Here is a 19,498-nt window from a genome sequence, read left to right on the forward strand (position 1 = left end):
TATATACTTTTAAACAACATACTAATACATACATCAGAAACATTTCCTTTCGATCACACTCAAATGAAGCCAATGAGTTGAGGGCTTGGATGATCGTGGTCCCTTCTCAGTGCTCTTTCCTGCAATAGCACATCTATCTAACTGATTTTTTTTTTATCACTGTTTTGTAAAACAGCTATGCATAGAAAAATGATACAAGTGCTTGACCATCAGTGGTGATACAATGACAAAAATTCCATATAAAAAAGATTAACATCTGCAAACTAATATAGGACCTTATTTACAGAACAAATAATCCTACACTGCACCAAATAAACTGCTGTAAACTGATGTGTACACCATCTGCATTACAGTCCCATGGCTGCCAAACATATGTACAGAAAATGCCATGTGACCCAAAGGGTGATACATAAAACTTCATAGATTATCTTAATTATTTTAGGTTTATGATGCTGCCACAATAACATGGAGCCGAAGACCCAGCAGTACAGTATATCAAAAACAATCATATACAAAATTTATGTAATCCCTGTATTAATTGTTGTGGAACGTTGTAGAAGTACAGTACAAAATCCCAAATAAAGTATTTCCATTTTAATTCGATCACCATAACTCTGTTGCTAGAAACCAACTAAACAGGTGATGATGTTACTATTGAAACAGTCCTACTATTGCAATGTTAGTATAAAAACCATTCACTACAACTAAGCCTGGAAAAAAACAAAAACAAAACACTATTTCAACGCCCTACGTGGCTCTTTTGAGTTAAATTTGGTCCCAAATTATCAACACAAAGGCCAAAATGTGTTGCCAGAAGTACTAGGGTGGATGGTATTTGATCAATTTTATCAACTGGCGAGTTTAGCCCTGCAGTACGCTAATGTAAACTTTAGCCACACGTTTTAATTTAAGTGGAAATAAACCAAAAACGGTCTTTAAAAAATAAAAAGTTAAGAAAAAAAGGATTAAACGCGTGGGTGAAAACAGGCCTAACTGGAATGAAACACGAAGGTTTACAAATAAAATAGAGCAGTTTTTTGGATTCACAAATGAGTTGTGTAACTCCTTTTTTCAACTGGTCTCAAACACAAACACACATCTATTAACAAAAAACAGTCACCATTAAACCTGCCATTTATAAATGCGAACAGCAGGCTTAAGTAAACTTAATAGTTGGCAAGCAGTTGATTCTTTAAAAAAAAACAACAACAAAAAAAAAAAACTTCAACGTCAACACAAAAATCTAGCTAAAAATACAAATACTTCCCATCAACCGAATACTAAACAAAAAAATACATTACATTCGTAACAGTCAACAATGCACTGTTGTAACCGGTATAAAACACATTATTTACCAGGATGCATTAAAAAAAATTAAAGGGAATATAATAAACCCACCCAAAGGCCTCGGCCTACCTTATTTCTGTGTTTTCTGTTGCAATTTCTGCAAGACGCAGGATACCTGGAAATCCTAGATAAAATAACTGGCTCGAGGGGGGGGGGAGGGGGGTTACTGTTATGTATATCAATTATATTAATATCGTCTCCCTTGCCGATTTTTTAAAACTGTTTTCTTAAAAAGCATTAAGGTTAAAGCTTGTGGAAAACAGCACTGAATACATTCAAATAAGCAGACAGTAAAAACAGAGCGGCGAGTGGCTGGGTTGCGTTGCTTAATCGAGAGCAGAAAACACGGATGAGAAAGCGAGGTCCTCCTCGTACTGCTTGGTTCTGAAGAGTTTGTTCTGTTGTTGATTATAATTTTATTTTCATAGGTTGACATATATACATATGTTATTAATAAAATAAAACTGTAAACATGGACAATGCCATGGAAGTTACGGTTCGGAGTTGACCATGCCACGCCTATTTTTTTTTTTATTATTTGCTTTATCATACAGTTCTGGGATTTGCAGTGCTACAGTACGCTTTACATGACCATAATTTATCTACGCCTTTCAACGTTTAGTTTTGATAAACTTTTAGGGATAGTCTCAAATGGGTGCATGAATTCCACTGCAAAAGTACCCGTTTCTCCTTCAATATTTTACAGTATAATACTATAATTACAGTTTTCTAATTTTCTATTTGATATATAAAACATATATAAAACACAATTTGCCATATAAATATGGCAAATTGTGATTTACTGTAAATACACCGGTTTCCTAGCAACCGTCTGTGTTCTGCTTATTTATACTATGTAAACTCTATTAACATTTAATAATAGACGATGTCAGCAAATATATTACTGATATATCATGTGTTGTCGATATAAAAACATATATTTTTGGTATAGAAAATGTGACACAATTACTGATATGAAAACTTATTTTTACAACACATTTTAAGATTGATCTCACGTTTGTTATTCTCTTAATCCGCCTTTGACATATAGTTGCCACTACAAATGTAGCACAATCTTGCATTTGTCGAGGTATTCGTTTACTTTCTTCCGGTATGTTTTTAAATCGCTCCTCCCACTTCAATGGCAATACCGAGTTGTTATGTTGTTCGGATTGGTATTTGATAATGGCGCCTGGAATAGCATGTCAGTTTTGCTGTTCCGGACCATGTTTTCTGTTTTTGTTTGTAATATTAGCCATTGTGGATACAGCGGTCGGGGGAAAGCAGTTGAAATTTGTCACGTTGGTAAGTCGCTTTTATCTTTTTAGATGATCATTGTGCAGTTTACATGACCAGCGGAAGAGTGGACAGTAGATAGCAATTTCAGATTATTATACATTGATTAAGCTGTGCACAGTAACAGGGGAGAAACCCAGATGCTTTTAATATAATTACCGTATGCTTTGTTTCAGCATTAAAGAGAAGTAAATATATGCTTTTTTACTTGGCTGTCTAGGGTCGCTGTTTGAATTTGCTGGGTTTTTTTTTGGTCAATAAATAAGCGGGTTAAATAGCCTAATACTATGACACATGAAAACAACTGTTTACTTGATTAATGTTAAACTTCCTTTATCCTGTTACAAGACTTCATCACCACTCGTACCTGGTTAAATATCATAGGACTTATGTATTGTACATACAACCTGACATGTATTTTTACACCTGTTTAAAGTACTGTACAACTCATTTGCATGAACACTTTTATATATGTATATATATAAACAGGATTAGCACATAAATTTAGTCATACTGATTGCATTACAATCCATTAACAATGTGATGCCAACTCAGCAGACACATATAGTATTGTATATAACCCATTTACTTTTAGATCCCTTGTTTTCAGATGGGTAAGAGCAATGGGGTGGTTCTTGTAATAACTGAGAAATACAAAATTGTATTACATTTGGATAGTCAAAACATGACAAGAAAAATGCTGTACAGTAAAGTTACAACCATTGTACCCTGGACTCATGCTTTCCTCTTGCAGCTAGCTCTCATTTTAAAACATGGAACATTTAGTGAAACTAAGCAGACCCCAAACAGCAAAAGAACAGATTTCCACAAATGCACACTGGACAATGTATTCATGAAACATTAGCATACCACTGATGCATATAACTTAAATATAATGAATGGCAAAGCTATAATAATTCTTTACTTCACAGCTGGATAGTGTAGAGAAACATTGTCATGCACACTTTCTATCATGTGCCTTTTAGAATGAATGTATCAGTCAGGTCAAGTTCCAATCAGTCGACGCATTCAAGTTAACAATTGGGACTTTGTCTTTAATATATATATATATATATATATATATATATATATATATATATATATTATATTATATATATATATATATATATATATATAATCGTTCAAGAGGAAATAATTACAGTTACCTTAAATCAAGTTAAATCTAGTTACCTGAAACTCAGGAAGAACGCACTGCCAAACTAATCATAGCAATATTAATTAATCATTAATCAACAGCAGAACATTTGTATTTTTCTTTTTTAGAAATATGAATGACAGTTTGACTCGGAAGAAAATGTTTTCTTATAAAAATGTTATTTTTTATTTTTGACGCATTCAAACAGTATTATTTCATATCTAACATTAGTTGACATCAGATCTCAGACAGTTAAACATTTGCCTCTGCGTTTCATTCAGTACATAGAGTGTGCAGCATTACAGCTTGTCATTGTGATACTGCAGCCACAGAAACCAAAGAAAGAAAATGATGATGAAATATTTGTTTAACAGAACTGTTCAGCAGTCTGACAAATGTAACATTGAAACCGTGGGGTGGGAAATACAGTCTGCTTGTATTGGTGGTGATGATATACAGGGATTACCCAGTTCGTTTCATGGCAGGCTTTGCTGTTTTTTTATACAACACACTTTGCAAGAGTCGCAGGAATCTTAATGGGAAATTATAAAGTATTTTTTGCAGTTTTGAATTGACATGCACAGCAATACAGAAATCACCCATTCATGATAATCCCAACCCTTATTTATATAAACTGCTGTTTATTGTAAGGATAGCCCTTTATTAGTTTTATAAAGTACATTCAACCAGAAAGTACTTCCTAGCAACAGGAAGCTACAATGATTACCAAGCAGTACGTTTCTGTCGGCATAAATTAATAGTGACAGGATACCATTTACAGTTTCCTAAGGGAAAGACATTCAGAAACTGATTTTGAACTGATAATGAAGAAGTTTAGTCTTACTTTGTAAAATGGCAATTCATCTCCTTTAATACTGAATGCTGCCTTGAGCAGACATACAGCACTTAGCAAATGCGAGGGAAATGACACCGAGCAACGAATTACTGCTTTATCTGGTCTAATTTCAATGAATGGAGTGTCACGTTAAAGCCCTTGAGATAAATGCAGAGATTGTTGCTCTTTTGTGCAGCAGCCTCATTTTTAGATTTAACATGACTATGTTTGATTTAATAGTGGTGTGAATAAAGGAGAGAGTCACAGTATTGGATATTTATTTGAAGCTAATTAAACTCTACATGGACTAAAGTAACCTGAAAAGTGATTAGGGAACAAAATGATCCATCATTCATCATAAACTGTGTGAGCACTATCACAAGCAACATCCCTGCAGAAACCACATGAAATAGCTATTTTCTTCTTGACATGTGATTGCAATAAGACTGCGCAAGTTCTGATGTTATGTTGGATCAGTTTGGCATGTGATTGTGTCTTCATCTAGTCATGTTGCTTGCTCGTTCCTGTTGAGCAACTGGTTTTGCTTCCTCTTAAAACCTTAACTGTATACCTCCTACTTTTTCGTACAAAGGTTAAAGCAGTATGCGATACTGTGCATTACTAGCCTAGCGGTACAGCAGTGTTTCCGTGGTGCTCAGTTTTGAACATGCTATTGTGAGCTGCTGCACTTAAAGAAAATGCTTGTTGAAAGCCATCTGGACGAAACCTGGCTTTGTTTATAAATTTGTTCTTTTTAAACAATAAATAACAGAGTGGAAATCTACAGTCTATTGTTATGGTGTTGCATCTCTGCTTGCATCAATCGTGAATAATATTGGGATATTTGGGAGACTGATCCTGGAGGTCGCATTTATAACTATATAAAACAGTTGTGTGCGATGTACTGGAATTTATTAATAAAGATAAAGAAATGTATCTGATGAGTAAGACTGGAACTAGAAATCTGTGTACTGTAACATTTAAATGAGCAGAAAAAGTTCAAAGAAAATTGGAGGGATGTTCAACAAAAAATAACCTAGTTACAGTAGGATCAGAATACAGTTTATTAAAACAGCAAATCTCACAAAATGGCTTTATGCAATGTTATTAAAGGTTGTTAAAGGGTCACATACAGTAGGAGCAACCCTGTTCGTTCCTCAAAGCTGGCCTAGCCAGGGTTTGGTTTGGATTGCTTAGTCGTTGTAGAACATGTTGCTGTACACGTGCACTCCTGTGTAAGGACCAAGATGTTCTGACCCATGACCCTGATTGTGGTTAAGTGTAGTGATTTGTCTGTTTTTGTTTCAGCTTTATCGTCATGGTGATCGATCCCCTGTCAGAACCTTTCCCACTGATCCCCATCAGGAGAGTGCCTGGCCTCAGGGCTTTGGACAGCTCACCAAAGTAAGTCTGGCAGAATCCCTGATAATACATCAATATACACAACAAACACCCTGGTCTACTGTAGGTCTATAGGTCTACTGTAGGTCTTGTTTAATATGCCTTTATATAGCTTACCTCTCTCCTTTGTTGTCTCTGACTTGTCTCCTAGACCTGCATTTGAATTATTTTGATCAGATATTACATACTGTACATGATTGTGTTTAGGCATTGGCGTAAACCACAGGTGGCCAAAGTTGACCCTTCCACTCCTGGTCTTTGTTCCAACCCATTTTAAATGTTATTAATTGAACCAATGAAGCTTCCATCCAGACCCTGAAGTAGTTAAATATATAATTTTAGCTGTTAAAACTGGAGTGGAATGGCCCTCCAGGAACGTGATTGGACACCCCTGGTGTAAACAGTGTCACAAGCAGGATGAAAGAACTGACAGGATGTTGTAGTTAAGGTCCTGTGTTTCTTTTATATTGTTCAGGTGGGGATGAGGCAGCATTTCGAGCTGGGACAGACTCTGAGAAGACGATACCGAGGGTTTCTTAATGAAACCTACAGTCGGAGAGAGGTAACTCTTGCACTGTTGACCTAGACTGGAAATACCTGCTAATCAAGTGCTGAAGAACCCGAGGACAAGAGTACTTGTTTCTCCTGTCCCACCCAGATCTCGGTTCGCAGCACAGATTATGACAGGACTTTGATGAGCGCTGAGGCCAACCTGGCAGGACTGTACCCTCCCAGTGGCAGTGAGGTCTTCAACCCCAACATCACCTGGCAACCCATTCCAGTCCACACTGTCCCGGACACTGAAGACATGGTAAAGACCCTGGATATTTTCTCTACACCCGTGCCCCTGTGTTCATAGATTCCTGAAATAACACACAGGGCCCCATATTGAAGCATTGGCACATTTTCAGAGAGGAATAAAATAGATGTGAGTGTATATTGTTTAAGAGATGGGCGTACTATTTAACCAAATTTCTGTTTCAGTTGTTGAGGTTCCCATTGCCAGACTGTCCTCGTTATGATCTCCTGATGAACGAAACTAAGAAAACGGAAACATTTGTGAACATGACGAAGAACAATATTGTAGGTGCCTGGTTATTGAAAATCAGAGTTGAAAATTGTTCAGATTGACACAGGACAGTTACATTATTTTTATTTTTTTTACATGTTGCAATACTGTGATAAAAACTTGTGCATTGTTGATATATAAAATAAGCATGTTTCGAGTATAGGAAGACCACATTTATTCTGTTTATAGCTTTCATATACTACATTTTAATTAACTTGTTTTTATTTTTCAGAAATTTTTGGAAATGGTGGCCAATGAAACTGGGTTGAAGGATGTATCTGTAGAGTCAATCTGGAGCGTCTACGATACTCTGTTTTGTGAGGTGAGTCTACTTTTCTATTTGCAAATGTTTGTGGCATTCACTGAGAATACTGTACCCAGCAATGACATCTAAAACTGTATATGCCAGTAAAGTTTGGATTGTGGTTTATTAATTCATTTTTTTGCATATGAATGATCATGTCAGTATTCTTGTTGAGCCTTTATTACCTCACCAACCATACTTTCTTAACTTAATTATCTCTTCTGTCTGTGTCATATTTGTGATATCCAATAATAGACAGTCTAGAAAAGTTTAATTAACACCAAAGTTTATTGAATTCATTAATACAGTTTGTGAATGTTGCCTCTGGATCTGTTTGGTATAGCACTGGTGTTCTTTTACCAGCCGTCCTGAGTCAGCTGATTATTTGTATTACCTCCTATGTCCTATTTCATATTCACCTATGAAATCTGTGTGTGTGTGTGTGTGTGTGTGTATATATATATATATATATATATATATATATATATATATATATATATATATATATATATATATATATTAATGTATTACTGTATTTTTCCAGCAAAGTCATAACATGACACTGCCTCCTTGGGCAACGCTGGAGGTGATGCAAAAGTTGAAGAAGCTGAAGGACTTTAGCTTTGAGTTCATGTTCGGGATCTACAAGAGGGAGCAGAAGGCCCGTCTCCAAGGAGGTGAGAACAGAGGGATTTGCAGAGGAATGTACTTCACGCATGGTTACTTCAATGAAAAGCAGCTGGTGGTTGTTGCATAGGGAGGCTTAAAACTTCATTTGGTCAATCAGGCAATTCATTTTTTTCCCTCATACACCCATTCATGAAACGATTACGCTAACTTCATGTCTTCATTTCAAATAGGTGTTCTTCTGGGGCATATTGTAAAAAATATCTTGCAAGCTTCCAATACCTCCTCCACTGATCCCCTGAAGCTGATGGTCTACTCGGCGGTGAGTCCGTTTTTGGAGGCACTTTTTTTATTTTACAAAGCACTCAACCTTTGTCAGTAAAATGACTTTCCCCTTGCAACTCAAGAGAACCTTTCGCTACCAATGGTCACTCTGGAAATGACTGCCCAGGGAGTGGATGGAGTAGCAAGGTGTTAAAGAGGGAAGGACTTATTTGAATGACTCTTGCTTTGTTTCCTAGCACGACACTACCATTGTGGCTTTGCAGATGGCGCTGGACGTTTACAACGGCAAACAGGCCCCCTATGCTTCTTGCCACATCTTTGAGCTGTACCAAGAAGATCATGGGTAATTGTACAAGCAGTTCCAGACGTGATCAATGCATGTTTGCTATGTAAGAATAAAGGCTGGTCCACATTTTAGTCTTGCAACATGATCAGCTGCATTGGAGAAACTCTGGAGACCAGTATTCTCTGCATCTCGGGGACTGTTACACGATTGAAGTATGCAGCAGCCATCTGTACACAGTACCGAGAGATACTGTCTTAGAAATCTGGCTACATGTTATTCTATTGTCCAATTTTTGTATTTGTTTTTTTCTCCTTTCAAAAACGGACTTTAAATAAATGCAGGTATAAACACTTTGATTAAGTCCTTAATGAAATGCCTGGTTTGACAAGCCAAAGTTACGGTACAGTGCTTGCATTGAAATACAATCAACACTGAAATATAATACGCTAATGTATTCATATTTATTTTCTTGTATTGGCTCTAAAAACATGCAGAACCTCAGTGTCACAGTAGGTTATTGCTTAGCACAGCTCTTTTATGAGATTTCTATAAATTCACTTGGTATTCACCTCTGACTTTCCTGCACATCCCACTGGTAACAGCTTATTATAAAACAATTTGGGGCTTTTGTTGCTTATTTGCTCATGTTTCCTACAGCTATATCTAGGAGCAATTTAGTTGCAATTGTACTAAAAGACGGGCAGAAACATTAACCAAAAGTCCTGGAATGAAAATCTAATTTCTTTAAATTGATTCTGTGATTATAAAAACCAGTGTGAAGTGAAATAGAAACAAAACGAGTTGACAGAATGATCAGATGAATCAGCTGTTTAATGTCTTCGCTGTTGCACTCTCTCGGCACTTCACTTCTGTGTTTCAGAGCTTATAGAATCCCCTAGTAGCTTGTGTGTGTGAGTGTGAGTTTAACTCTTTCAACACTGCAGACCTGTATATGGGTCTAGGAAAAATAATTCCACCCAAAACGTTTGTATTACTGGGGAGATAACTCCACTCGAAACACCCAGATGGGTTAACTGTAATATACTTTTATGCATACCTCTGCCCAGTTCTATTTATTTTTCAGTACAAGACGCTGAAACTATGTGATTGGTTACCTTTCTGTAAAGTTACTTCGTACTGAAGGAGTTAAAGTGCCATTTGTTTGTTTCTGTTTTCAGGGCCTTCACAGTAGGGATGTTCTATCGGAACGAGACCGGGAAAGAGCCGTACCCTGTGAAACTGGCAAACTGTACCCAGGACTGTCCACTTGAGGATTTTATTAGGATCACGAAGTCTGTCATTCCAGACGACTGGGCAAAGGAATGTCAGATCGGCAGCACGCACCAGGACACAAGTACTACAAAGCAATAAAATATTTTTGGCTTAATTTTTAACAGATCGTGATTGCTTCTACATTATAAAGCTCGCTGTGTACACCGGTATATATTCCCACTTACCTAGTATTGATATTGAGAAATAGAAAAAAAATTACATGTATAAAAAGAATGCCCAAGTCACTGAATGTAACATTTAGGAACAAACACTGTTATTATAGTAGAGAACACTGAAATCAGTACCCCAATGAAGTTTCCTCTTTGCTAACCAATCTGACTGTGCAAAAAGTTTTCTTTCTGTATAGGCTGACGCAAAGAATTTGACAATGTTCTTGCTCTCTTTCAACAGAAGTGATCGTGGGTCTGGCGGTTTGCAGCTGCTTGCTCTTTTTACTGATTCTGCTTCTGCTGATTGTTCTATGTCGGCAGAAATCTCAGGCAGACGGGTATCGGCACGTCTTAAACGAGGGCGAAAACCAATCCTCACAGCACTCACACTTCTCGGAAATCAAGAACTGTCAAGAGAGCAAGGAGGATTTTTAATTCTCCCAGGACATAATGAAAGGGAGCTATGACAAGTTACTGAGCAATTACAGAATACATTTTTTTTAAAAATTGTATTTTTTCAGCGTTCCACTTTCATGGTGTCACAATGAGTATTTATTTCTGTTGACTCTAGAAAAGCTAGAAAGGGATGCTTGATATATAGTCGCAGGACAAACACATGGACCGAATTCTTTGGGAGCCACTAATGCTCTTGTTACTTACTGTGTCATTGTCTGTAAAAAGAAAAAATAAATAAATAAAAATAATAATAATTTTTAATGCAATGAATGTCAGATTGGAGTCCGTTTCACAATGACATGCTCGTCCCGGGTCAGAACCTACCCGAGTCATGGCCCAGTGTCATGTGGGTCAGCTATGTGATTTCACACTACTTTTGATAAAGCACGGTTGACCTGGGTGACAGACGCAAGTACACAATGTGCGTATCAATGCCCCGGAAGCAGCTTGCAGCTTCTTCCAAGTTCTCTGGATTGAACTTCCATCCAAGCTAGAGCAAGTATTTCTCTCCCAAAGTCGGCCCAAATGTTGATTAGAGCAAGTATTTCTCTCCCAAATCGACTTATGAATCTCAATGACTGAATTAGTTTCAACATAGCCAACATGGTCCATACATGGGACTGAATGAGGAATCGGATTAATAGCCCCACCCAATCCACCCATCCAGAAAATTATGCTTGAGGGAGGCTAACCCATGATTAACTAGAAGTGAAGTACACCATAAGAAATGTCTTGTTACTTACTGTGTCATTGTCTGTAAAAAGAAAAAATAAATAAATAAATAAAAATAATAATAATTTTTAATGCAATGAATGTCAGATTGGAGTCCGTTTCACAATGACATGCTCGTCCCGGGTCAGAACCTACCCGAGTCATGGCCCAGTGTCATGTGGGTCAGCTATGTGATTTCACACTGCTTTTGATAAAGCAGGGTTGGGCTGGGTGACAGACGCAAGCACACAATATGTGTATCAATGCCCTGGAAGCAGCTTGTTACGGACACTTCCATCCAAGCTTCTCTGGATTGAACAGTCGGCCCAAATGTTGATTAGAGCAAGTATTTCTCTCCCAAATCGACTTATGAATCTCAATGGTAATGTTAGTTTCAACATAGCCAACATGGTCCATACATGGGACTGAATGAGGAATCGGAAATTAATGTGCAGGACCCTGGGTATAGTCACTGTTAATAGCCCCACCCAATCCATCCATCCAGAAAATTATGCTTGAGGGAGGCTAACCCATGATTAACTAGAAGTGAAGTACACCATACTTGAAAGATGCATTAATATAAATTTAATTCCATAGAATCTTTTTTTTATTTCAATTTATTGGCATTCTATATTTACAGCTGGGGCTGCGTTTGATATGCTAGGATTAATAACTTCAACAGCACTATCTGTCTTTAGCAGAACAGTATATGAGAGTGGTGAGGAAAAACTGTATTGTATTTGTTAACTAATACAATGAATTGGCCATGCCAAAGCAAGTCGAAACCAGAACATCTGAAGTCTAGACCGACAGATTTCAGTTTATTCTTGGTAGTCTAGTGCCACAGAAGGGTTGGACCAAAAAAAAAAAAGATTTTGCAACATCGTTAAGGTCTGTTCAACCCTGAAAAGGGGGTTAATTTTTATTAATTTAACTTCTTGCTTGTGAATTGATATTTTAAAATAAAATGAAATACATTTACAATGAATGATACCTCTTTTAATTGTGAAAAAGGAAGCACCAATGTCCATGATTATAATGACTGGGAATTAAGCGCCAAAGCGCCTGCATGTTGAAAATTGGGAGGAAATTTACAAACCTACATGTCTGTAAAATGAACAGACATGACTATTCAGAAACCAACACAAGTTATCCCCCCCATATTGTATACATATGGATCCTTGGGACCCAATTGTTCTGCTGGACTGCAAAGGCGAGTGCATTACATCCTTACTGTAGTCCTGTATAGAACAAATGCATGACTGAAACTAAAGGATTTCAATGGTATTGCTGTTAATTCATATTCAATATAACCAGATGGAGTGCGGCATTTATTATTATTTTTTGGTGGCACATTTTTTACATATCAACTTTATAACTTATTTGAATTTTAAGTACAATGTGGCATTTTTTGACTCGCTGTTGATGTATACATGAAAATGGCCAACTCATATTATATACTCTAGTAATAAACACAAGGCCAGTAGAATAGTAAGCTTTTTTAATGTATAAAACTGCCATGTATAAAGGTTTTAATACAAACGTTTTTATATAGAAATCTGTCAAAAAATAAACTTTTTTTTCAATAGCCTCAGCAAAGCAAATACAGATATTCAAATTAGTTAAAGGTTTTTTTCCCATTTCCAGTAAATTTTTGCGTTGGTCAAATGGAACAAATTGTGCAGTTGGAGGCTTAATTGGCACCCCTTTAATTTTAGGCATTACATTCCAGATTTTACAACTGCTTATCATGTATTAGGCATTTTAACAACAGCGTTCTCAATATTCCAACAGGTAAAACAGGAGTTTAAAACAGCAATGACGAATGGGAGTCAAACACCAAAATAATACAATATAAAGTAGATATAGGTTTATATATACAAATGCGTATTTACAATAAAGTATGGGTGTTATCCATAATGATTAATGAATGTAGACAGTGGTCTGGATTAAACCAACAATTACTCTGCCACTAGATAACCATGTCTCCATAGCCATGCTAAAACTGATCTAATCCAGACCTGTGGTTTACTAATCCTAGCACTGCATTCTTAGTCCTGCAAGTGCTTCTTTTTCTGCTTTTCTTTCTGTGGTTTGGTGTTTTCCTTAGTCTTTATCTTGGTCTTGGTGCTCACTCCAGCTGACTCCAGGCTGGCCAGCTTCTTTTTCAGCTTGCCCAGTTCTGCGTTTCCACTGCCTTCCCCACGGGGGTGCCGTTGAGGTCCCCTCTGTCCCCTGGAGGTGCCGGCCCCAATACCCTGCTCTTGCATCATTTTCAACAGAGTTTCCTGCTTGCTGGTCACCATTTCTTCACGGCTCCAAATCAGAATGTTAAATCCTGAAAATGGAAACGGAAGAAATCAAAAACAAACAAAGCAAGTAACAGACAATCAAACACTCGCAACAGTCTGGAATTTGGAACTCACCCATTCCTGACGCCAGTGTGTCTCCCATGGGATTAAATTTGTTAAGCTAAAAAAAAAACAAAGTCAGCAATAATTAGATTAGTCTTCCTAACTGAGGCACGCCAACATACAAACAATTCTGTTTTTTTAAATAAAAACACACTGTCACAACAAATGAAGTGTTTAAAAGTAATTATTTAAAGGATAAATATAAAACCACCACAAGGGTCTTCTTTCTGTTCAATCATTAGTAATTCCGTTACTTTATTTTATTTTTGGACTGATTGAAAAGTGTTTTTACAGAGACGATTCCTGGAGCGTTGGGATTGTGCAGCTGGCACACAAGCCCTCCTGTGTTGCCGTCGAACACATCGATGGTTCTCAACTCATCAGTGTGCTGGAGATCTGGGTAGCGCCCTGCTACGATCAGGTCATACAGTGGATGCCAGGTAGCCTGAATAATATTCGATACGTTAATGCACACAGCACAACACGTTGCAAAGTCATCTACAGTACACAGTTTTACCAGTTTAAAACAATACGAGCTGGATTGAAATGGTCTAAATTATTAAGCAATGTGCGTTTCATTACACTTTTGCTTTAACCATTTGCTGCTGAGTGTCCAATACATTTAAAATTGAGAAAATAGGCATTAAAATGGGTAATGGGTGCATACCCAGGGCAGTAAAGTGTTAAAACAAAACAGGCAACTAATAACATTCATAGCTAACAGTTAATATACTGATTACCATGCTGCCTGTAATTATTATTGGCCACAATAATCAGTGTTTTCTGTGCTACCCACCTTGATAGGTGTGAGGTGCTGGAAATGCCTGTGTGGGTGCTGTATAGTGTGCTGAGGTTTAGACCAATCAGCAGAGGAGTAGACCCGGATCTCATCATACTGGTCTGTGGTAAGCAGCTTGGAACCATCCGTGAGGTTGAAATGGGCTATACAAAAACAAAATGAGACGAATCATGACACAGTTACCATGGTGATTATTGGGTCTTTTCGTGGCGATCCCTGCTTTAACAGAAATACTGACAGCGTCTTACTCTAGTGCAATTACACAGGCTCCTACTAAAGTATCCCCAAAAATAAAATCCCCAAAAACGCCGTAAAGTTCACAGTGAAATGGAGAACTTCACACCGTCTACAAATCGGTGGCATTAATATTGACCTTTGTGTTTTTTTATATGGAACTGGTGAGAAGGAGTGAGTTCACAGTATTGGATTACTTATATAAAAGATATAGGTTTTTTTTTTCATATATCTAAGTCTTGATTAGAATAAGCAAACAATGCACTCGTAACAAATTCGTTTCACCTGAATTTTACCTGAATTGATTGGTTTATTATGAGGAAGCTCGTGCAGGAAACTGTTCTTGTCTTTAATATGCCGCATGTCCCAGATTTTAACCGTTTGGTCTACTGAAGCCGTTGCTAGCAGCCAATCACAGCGAGGGTTAAACTCCACGTGGGTCACCTTCTTTCTGTGCAGTCTGAGATTCCAAATCTACATCCGTTTAAAACAGAGGCACTGGTTACCAGAAATCACTTTGTGTACATGAGGCAGTTCCTGGGGTCAATTACAACTATAATTGTGCAAGTCCTAATTAATTGCAATTACAATGCTGAACCTTGGCACACTTGTAATTCCAATTAATGATTGTAATTACAGTTCAGTTACACATTTATTTGTAATTCGATCATTATTCTTGTATTTTGGTGACCCCATTTGTCCCCCAAATAAGTTATGTAGAATGTTTCTGTATTTGTACCTGTGATTATTGCTTGGTTATTTAGAATCAAGTAAACAGTTGTTTATGTTACTTTTTAGTGCAACTGCAATAATAATTGTAATTACTGCAGCATAATTGCAATTGAACACACATAGCATTGTAATTACAATTTTAGCAAAAAATTCTGTTATGATTGGAATTGGAATTATAATTGACCCAAGGTCTGATACAAGATGCCGGCAAATCTCTCATTTAAACAAATCGGCAAGTCTCCTTGAACACACAGTTTCCCTAAAGGCCCGCAGTGCTTCCAAACACTGTTAGGAAGAGTGTTGCAAATGTTGTGGGTATTACTGTTTGAGACTCCTTATAAATGAAAATCTGTACCTGGTAGGCGATCAAGGAAAGTGGCACACAGTCTTTCACGACTAGCAAAACGCAATATTATGTTTTTCAGACACCTTCAAAAGCAGCCCCCTTCAACCTTTTTGTTTATTCATATAACATATTTATTAGTCATTCATTTACTGTTGAAAAAGTTTTGCTACTTCACGTGGTTGTTATTGAACCTTTAGACCTTGCGTGTGGTCTGAACATGCAAGTGCAACTCCAGCCTAACAGTTCACTGTTTGAAACCCTGCCTGCCAGATGGCTGCGGTCCCTCTCTCTGACTCTGCTATCTCACCTCTTTGCCATCTGCGCTCAGGAGGACAGTGTTTCCCACGTTGTCTCCAGTCACCACCACCTGTCTGCTTGCAGAGACGTCAAGGCTGCAGTACCACAAACTGGAACAAGGGGGGGGCAAGCAAACTGATAAAGACATACAAAGCAATCTACAAAGAAATGCAAGTCGGTGCAAGAATAATTAGATGAGATATGCTGTCTCCCGAAGTGTGTGCCGTCAGCCGCCCTCCTCTTTTCACACTGCACTCACCATGCAGCCACCTCGGAGAAACAGAGTCGGAGGACAACGCAGCTCCGGGCAGCTTACAGGCAAGCCCGCAGGAACCCAGCCAGGCTACAGGGGGTGCTGGTGTGCAATGAGCCGAGAGCACCCTGACTGACTTAAACCACCCCCCCCACCGGGCGGTACTTGGCCAATTGTGTGACCTCCAGGCTATAGGGAGCATCCTGCACTCCATGGGGAGTGCCTTTACCGGATGCACCACTTGGGAGCCCCCCTTAATTATTACTATTATTTTTTTTTTTAAAGCAACTCCCCTTCACTGTTTGATCACGCCAAAATATCTTTCTGACTACAGCAGGGTTAACATTTTCTCACCAAACATTATGGTGATCGTGCCTGCAGTCTGAGGTTCTTGAGAATATTTGAGCTGTTCTACCACCAAACTCCTGCAGACTCAGAGTGCCATCGCCAGACGCGGTGTAGACTTGGGATGGGTTGGTAGGACTGAACTTCATCCCCCCAATAAAATCCCCTGCTCCTTTCTGCAACAACACACACCAACAGGCTCATTAGATCACACACAAAACTAAATGCAACCAGGCTTAAAACATTCACACATAAGAAAAGCGACAAGATAGTAACCTTCATTATTCTCTATTTAATATCAGGGGCGTGGGGTTGTTTTACAATTCAAAGAACATATCCTCTTTCTATAAACTTCTCATATTGTCAGTCACATATATTTCAACAGTTAATTCAGCAATCATTACAGTTTAACACAAAATGACAAAACAGAGAGCAATCAATATTCTGAAGACACGCAGTCCCGTGCCCAGTGCCTCAACCATTAGGGTTCATTTGTGCAGTTCACAGGGGATTCCCTCTTACAAAAGGCCTACAAACTGTCACAAAGACAGCAGCATCATCACTATTAACAAATATATCAATTATCACTCTTTGACAAAACACTGCCACAAAGCATGAAATAAAAGTAAGTCAAAGTAAGTCAAAATAATATGCTTAGATGAATCTGACATTCATACTTTTACTGCAATTCCCTGGGCAATTATTCTATTAAACATCTTACTGCCAACATAAATACAGCATATTACACAGAATTTCTATCTACAAGTTAGCAGAAAAGAGTGAATGAGGAGGCTGATGTTGTGTAACAGTGAAGACCAGGTTAGAAATGTTTTAACCGAGTCTCCAGTGTTATAATATGATACTGTGAGTGGTAATAAACTAAACCAAGGCAAGTCATCACTGGACCTCAATAGGTTTTACAGCGAGTCAATAACTGAAGTACAAATCTAGCCATCATTTCTCTGACTAACTCACATAAGGTTTATGGAACTGATCACTGGAAGGGAGAGCAAGGAACACAAAAATAAAATGTCTTTTTTTTTATTTTTAATAGCGTGAAGTCTTCAATCACTCAGGGTTTTAAGTCAGATATCAATTAGCAGCAGGATAATTGATTAGAATTAGAATTATTTTGAGATGGCTGTGAAAGGCACTTGATAAAAAGTACACTTTGCTTCACCCCTGCTCTTTTGCTCACCCCTTGTATGAAGCAGGTCTTATTTAACACTTCGTAGTTCCACAGAATTAGGTCTCCACCTTTGGAGCCCACGGCCACAGTGTTGGGGTGCGTCGGGTGCCACTCCAGGCTTGTCACTCTGCGATCGAAGGGGCTGGCTGTCCGGAAGAGCTTGTAGGAAGCCAGGGAGCGCACAAACGGCTGCTGGAGACACTGTGGAGAGGACAGCGGAGTGACTTTCTAATCCAGAACAGTGTAGGGCCAAGGCTGGATGACCAGAAGCCATTCACAGTCCAAGATTTAAACCAACCGCGCCAAACACCCGCACAAAAGTTCAATTTGTTCTGAACCAGTTATTCTGGATCTAGTCCAGCATTCCCATGTCTGTATTTTACCAACCATTCACAGTCCAAGATTCAGGTCGTATGTGGCAAGAGCACAAGAGATGCTGCCAAGTTGTAATGTAACAAAAATGCATCCGCAAAGTAAAGACCAAGCAAAGGTGTTTTACCTGTCGCAGCTGTGAAGGAATGCTTTGACCCAGTGCATTCTTGTTAATGTAATGAATAATGTTTCTCTGTTTGGCTGTTTGATCAGACTCTGCGCATCCTGGAGGGGTTTGGTAGCTAGGTCTTCTAACTGAAAGAAATAAACACGATCCGTTGAGGACATTCCTACCTACTGTATGTAAAGGCAATACAAGCTATCAGCAACTGATGCCACTGCACATGATTTGTGCCACCAAGAAATAAGTGCTAAATGGTTTTTGCTCTGACTCAGTATCATCATGGTACATAGCTACAGTCATAAAGTTACAGACCTACTCACTTAATTACTTGAAATGGTGACTTTAACTGCACAATATTACTTTACATTTACTTGTCAAGACAAATATCCAAAACAAATAAACAAACAAACAAAAAAAGCACACTAACAGCTGTCTGTAATGTGCTGATGAGTTATTTCAAAGTAAAACACTGACTACCTGCTTTCCCCGGTGTCCTTGTCGCTTTATTCACCTTCAGTTTTTTGGAGTTCGGTTCCTCTGGGCACTGGCCCTCCTTTTTCCTCCTTCCTGGAGCTGTCCCCTCTTTTTTGCACCCGGGTTCAGGTACAGCCAGTCGAATTTTTTTCTTAGCCATTCCTCGACAAGATTATTCCCTGCAAATGCAAACGCTTTGCTGTGTCGTTATGCAACTTTTCCTGCTACATAACAATTAACTTTCCTACATCGCGCACAGCAAGTAATGATTTAATAACCATTATTATTATTATTATTATTATGAGGTGCAAATATCAATGCACAGCCTACTGCATGCTACCATACATTAACATCGTTCTTTAAATCTAACATTACAACCACTCTCCAAACAACGTACGTACATACCCACGCCGACCTAAATCCTCTTGTTACGTGTGTGCAATCGTTCTTATTGTTGAATAATAATTTGAATGTACCGATGCTCGACTCTTTCAGCGAGCTTCCTCACACGCGGCAACAGATGCATGAGGATGTTGTGATCCTGTCACAGACCGGAAGTTTAATAACATTACAGAAAGGCGCCGTATAGGTTTGTCCAGCAGATGGCAGTGCAGCACTGCTGATTCAAAATTATTATTATATTTTATTTTAACCACACTGGCACGTGGGAGAATCAACAGCTTTTTTTTTTTTTTTTTTTTTTT

The 19,498-nt window shown here is 38.2% G+C and overlaps 3 protein-coding genes across 7 annotated transcripts in view; 1 reads left to right on the plus strand and 2 right to left on the minus strand.

The window, feature by feature from the left end:
* Nucleotides 1-2,225, minus strand: part of LOC121294603 (activating molecule in BECN1-regulated autophagy protein 1-like) — a 73,960-nt gene extending 71,735 nt beyond the window's left edge. Inside the window, exon 1 of one of the 4 annotated variants that reach the window (XM_041218486.1) lies at nucleotides 1,417-2,225. The gene's annotated coding sequence lies outside the window, so the exon portion shown is untranslated. The remainder of the gene's footprint in view (nucleotides 1-1,416) is intronic. The other 3 variants (XM_041218485.1, XM_041218487.1, XM_041218484.1) reach the window with 3 other exon arrangements.
* Nucleotides 2,226-2,477: 252 nt separating this feature from the next.
* Nucleotides 2,478-10,770, plus strand: LOC121294604 (lysosomal acid phosphatase-like). The gene is made up of 11 exons (XM_041218488.1): nucleotides 2,478-2,652; nucleotides 5,943-6,038; nucleotides 6,511-6,597; nucleotides 6,694-6,846; nucleotides 7,020-7,118; nucleotides 7,337-7,426; nucleotides 7,953-8,085; nucleotides 8,269-8,357; nucleotides 8,557-8,663; nucleotides 9,785-9,960; nucleotides 10,290-10,770. The coding sequence occupies exons 1-11, from the start codon at nucleotides 2,533-2,535 to the stop codon at nucleotides 10,481-10,483; spliced, it is 1,344 nt and encodes a 447-aa protein (XP_041074422.1). The 5' UTR covers nucleotides 2,478-2,532; the 3' UTR covers nucleotides 10,484-10,770.
* A 1,272-nt stretch (nucleotides 10,771-12,042) lies between these two features.
* ddb2 (damage-specific DNA binding protein 2) lies at nucleotides 12,043-19,325 on the minus strand. Of its 2 annotated transcripts, none has more exons than XM_041217884.1 (11): nucleotides 19,200-19,325; nucleotides 18,798-18,973; nucleotides 18,324-18,451; nucleotides 17,834-18,025; nucleotides 16,645-16,811; nucleotides 16,048-16,147; nucleotides 14,959-15,136; nucleotides 14,426-14,571; nucleotides 13,922-14,074; nucleotides 13,642-13,687; nucleotides 12,043-13,553 (listed from the first exon to the last, which is right to left on the minus strand). In XM_041217884.1, the coding sequence occupies exons 2-11, from the start codon at nucleotides 18,952-18,954 to the stop codon at nucleotides 13,267-13,269; spliced, it is 1,554 nt and encodes a 517-aa protein (XP_041073818.1). In that variant the 5' UTR covers nucleotides 18,955-18,973; nucleotides 19,200-19,325; the 3' UTR covers nucleotides 12,043-13,266. The 2 variants fall into 2 exon arrangements, with proteins under 2 accessions (XP_041073818.1, XP_041073820.1); XM_041217886.1 differs by having other exon boundaries at nucleotides 19,196-19,325.
* Between the last annotated feature and the right edge of the window lie 173 nt (nucleotides 19,326-19,498).

This window comes from Polyodon spathula, chromosome 19, assembly GCF_017654505.1.
Source record: "Polyodon spathula isolate WHYD16114869_AA chromosome 19, ASM1765450v1, whole genome shotgun sequence".
Classification (NCBI taxonomy): domain Eukaryota; kingdom Metazoa; phylum Chordata; class Actinopteri; order Acipenseriformes; family Polyodontidae; genus Polyodon; species Polyodon spathula.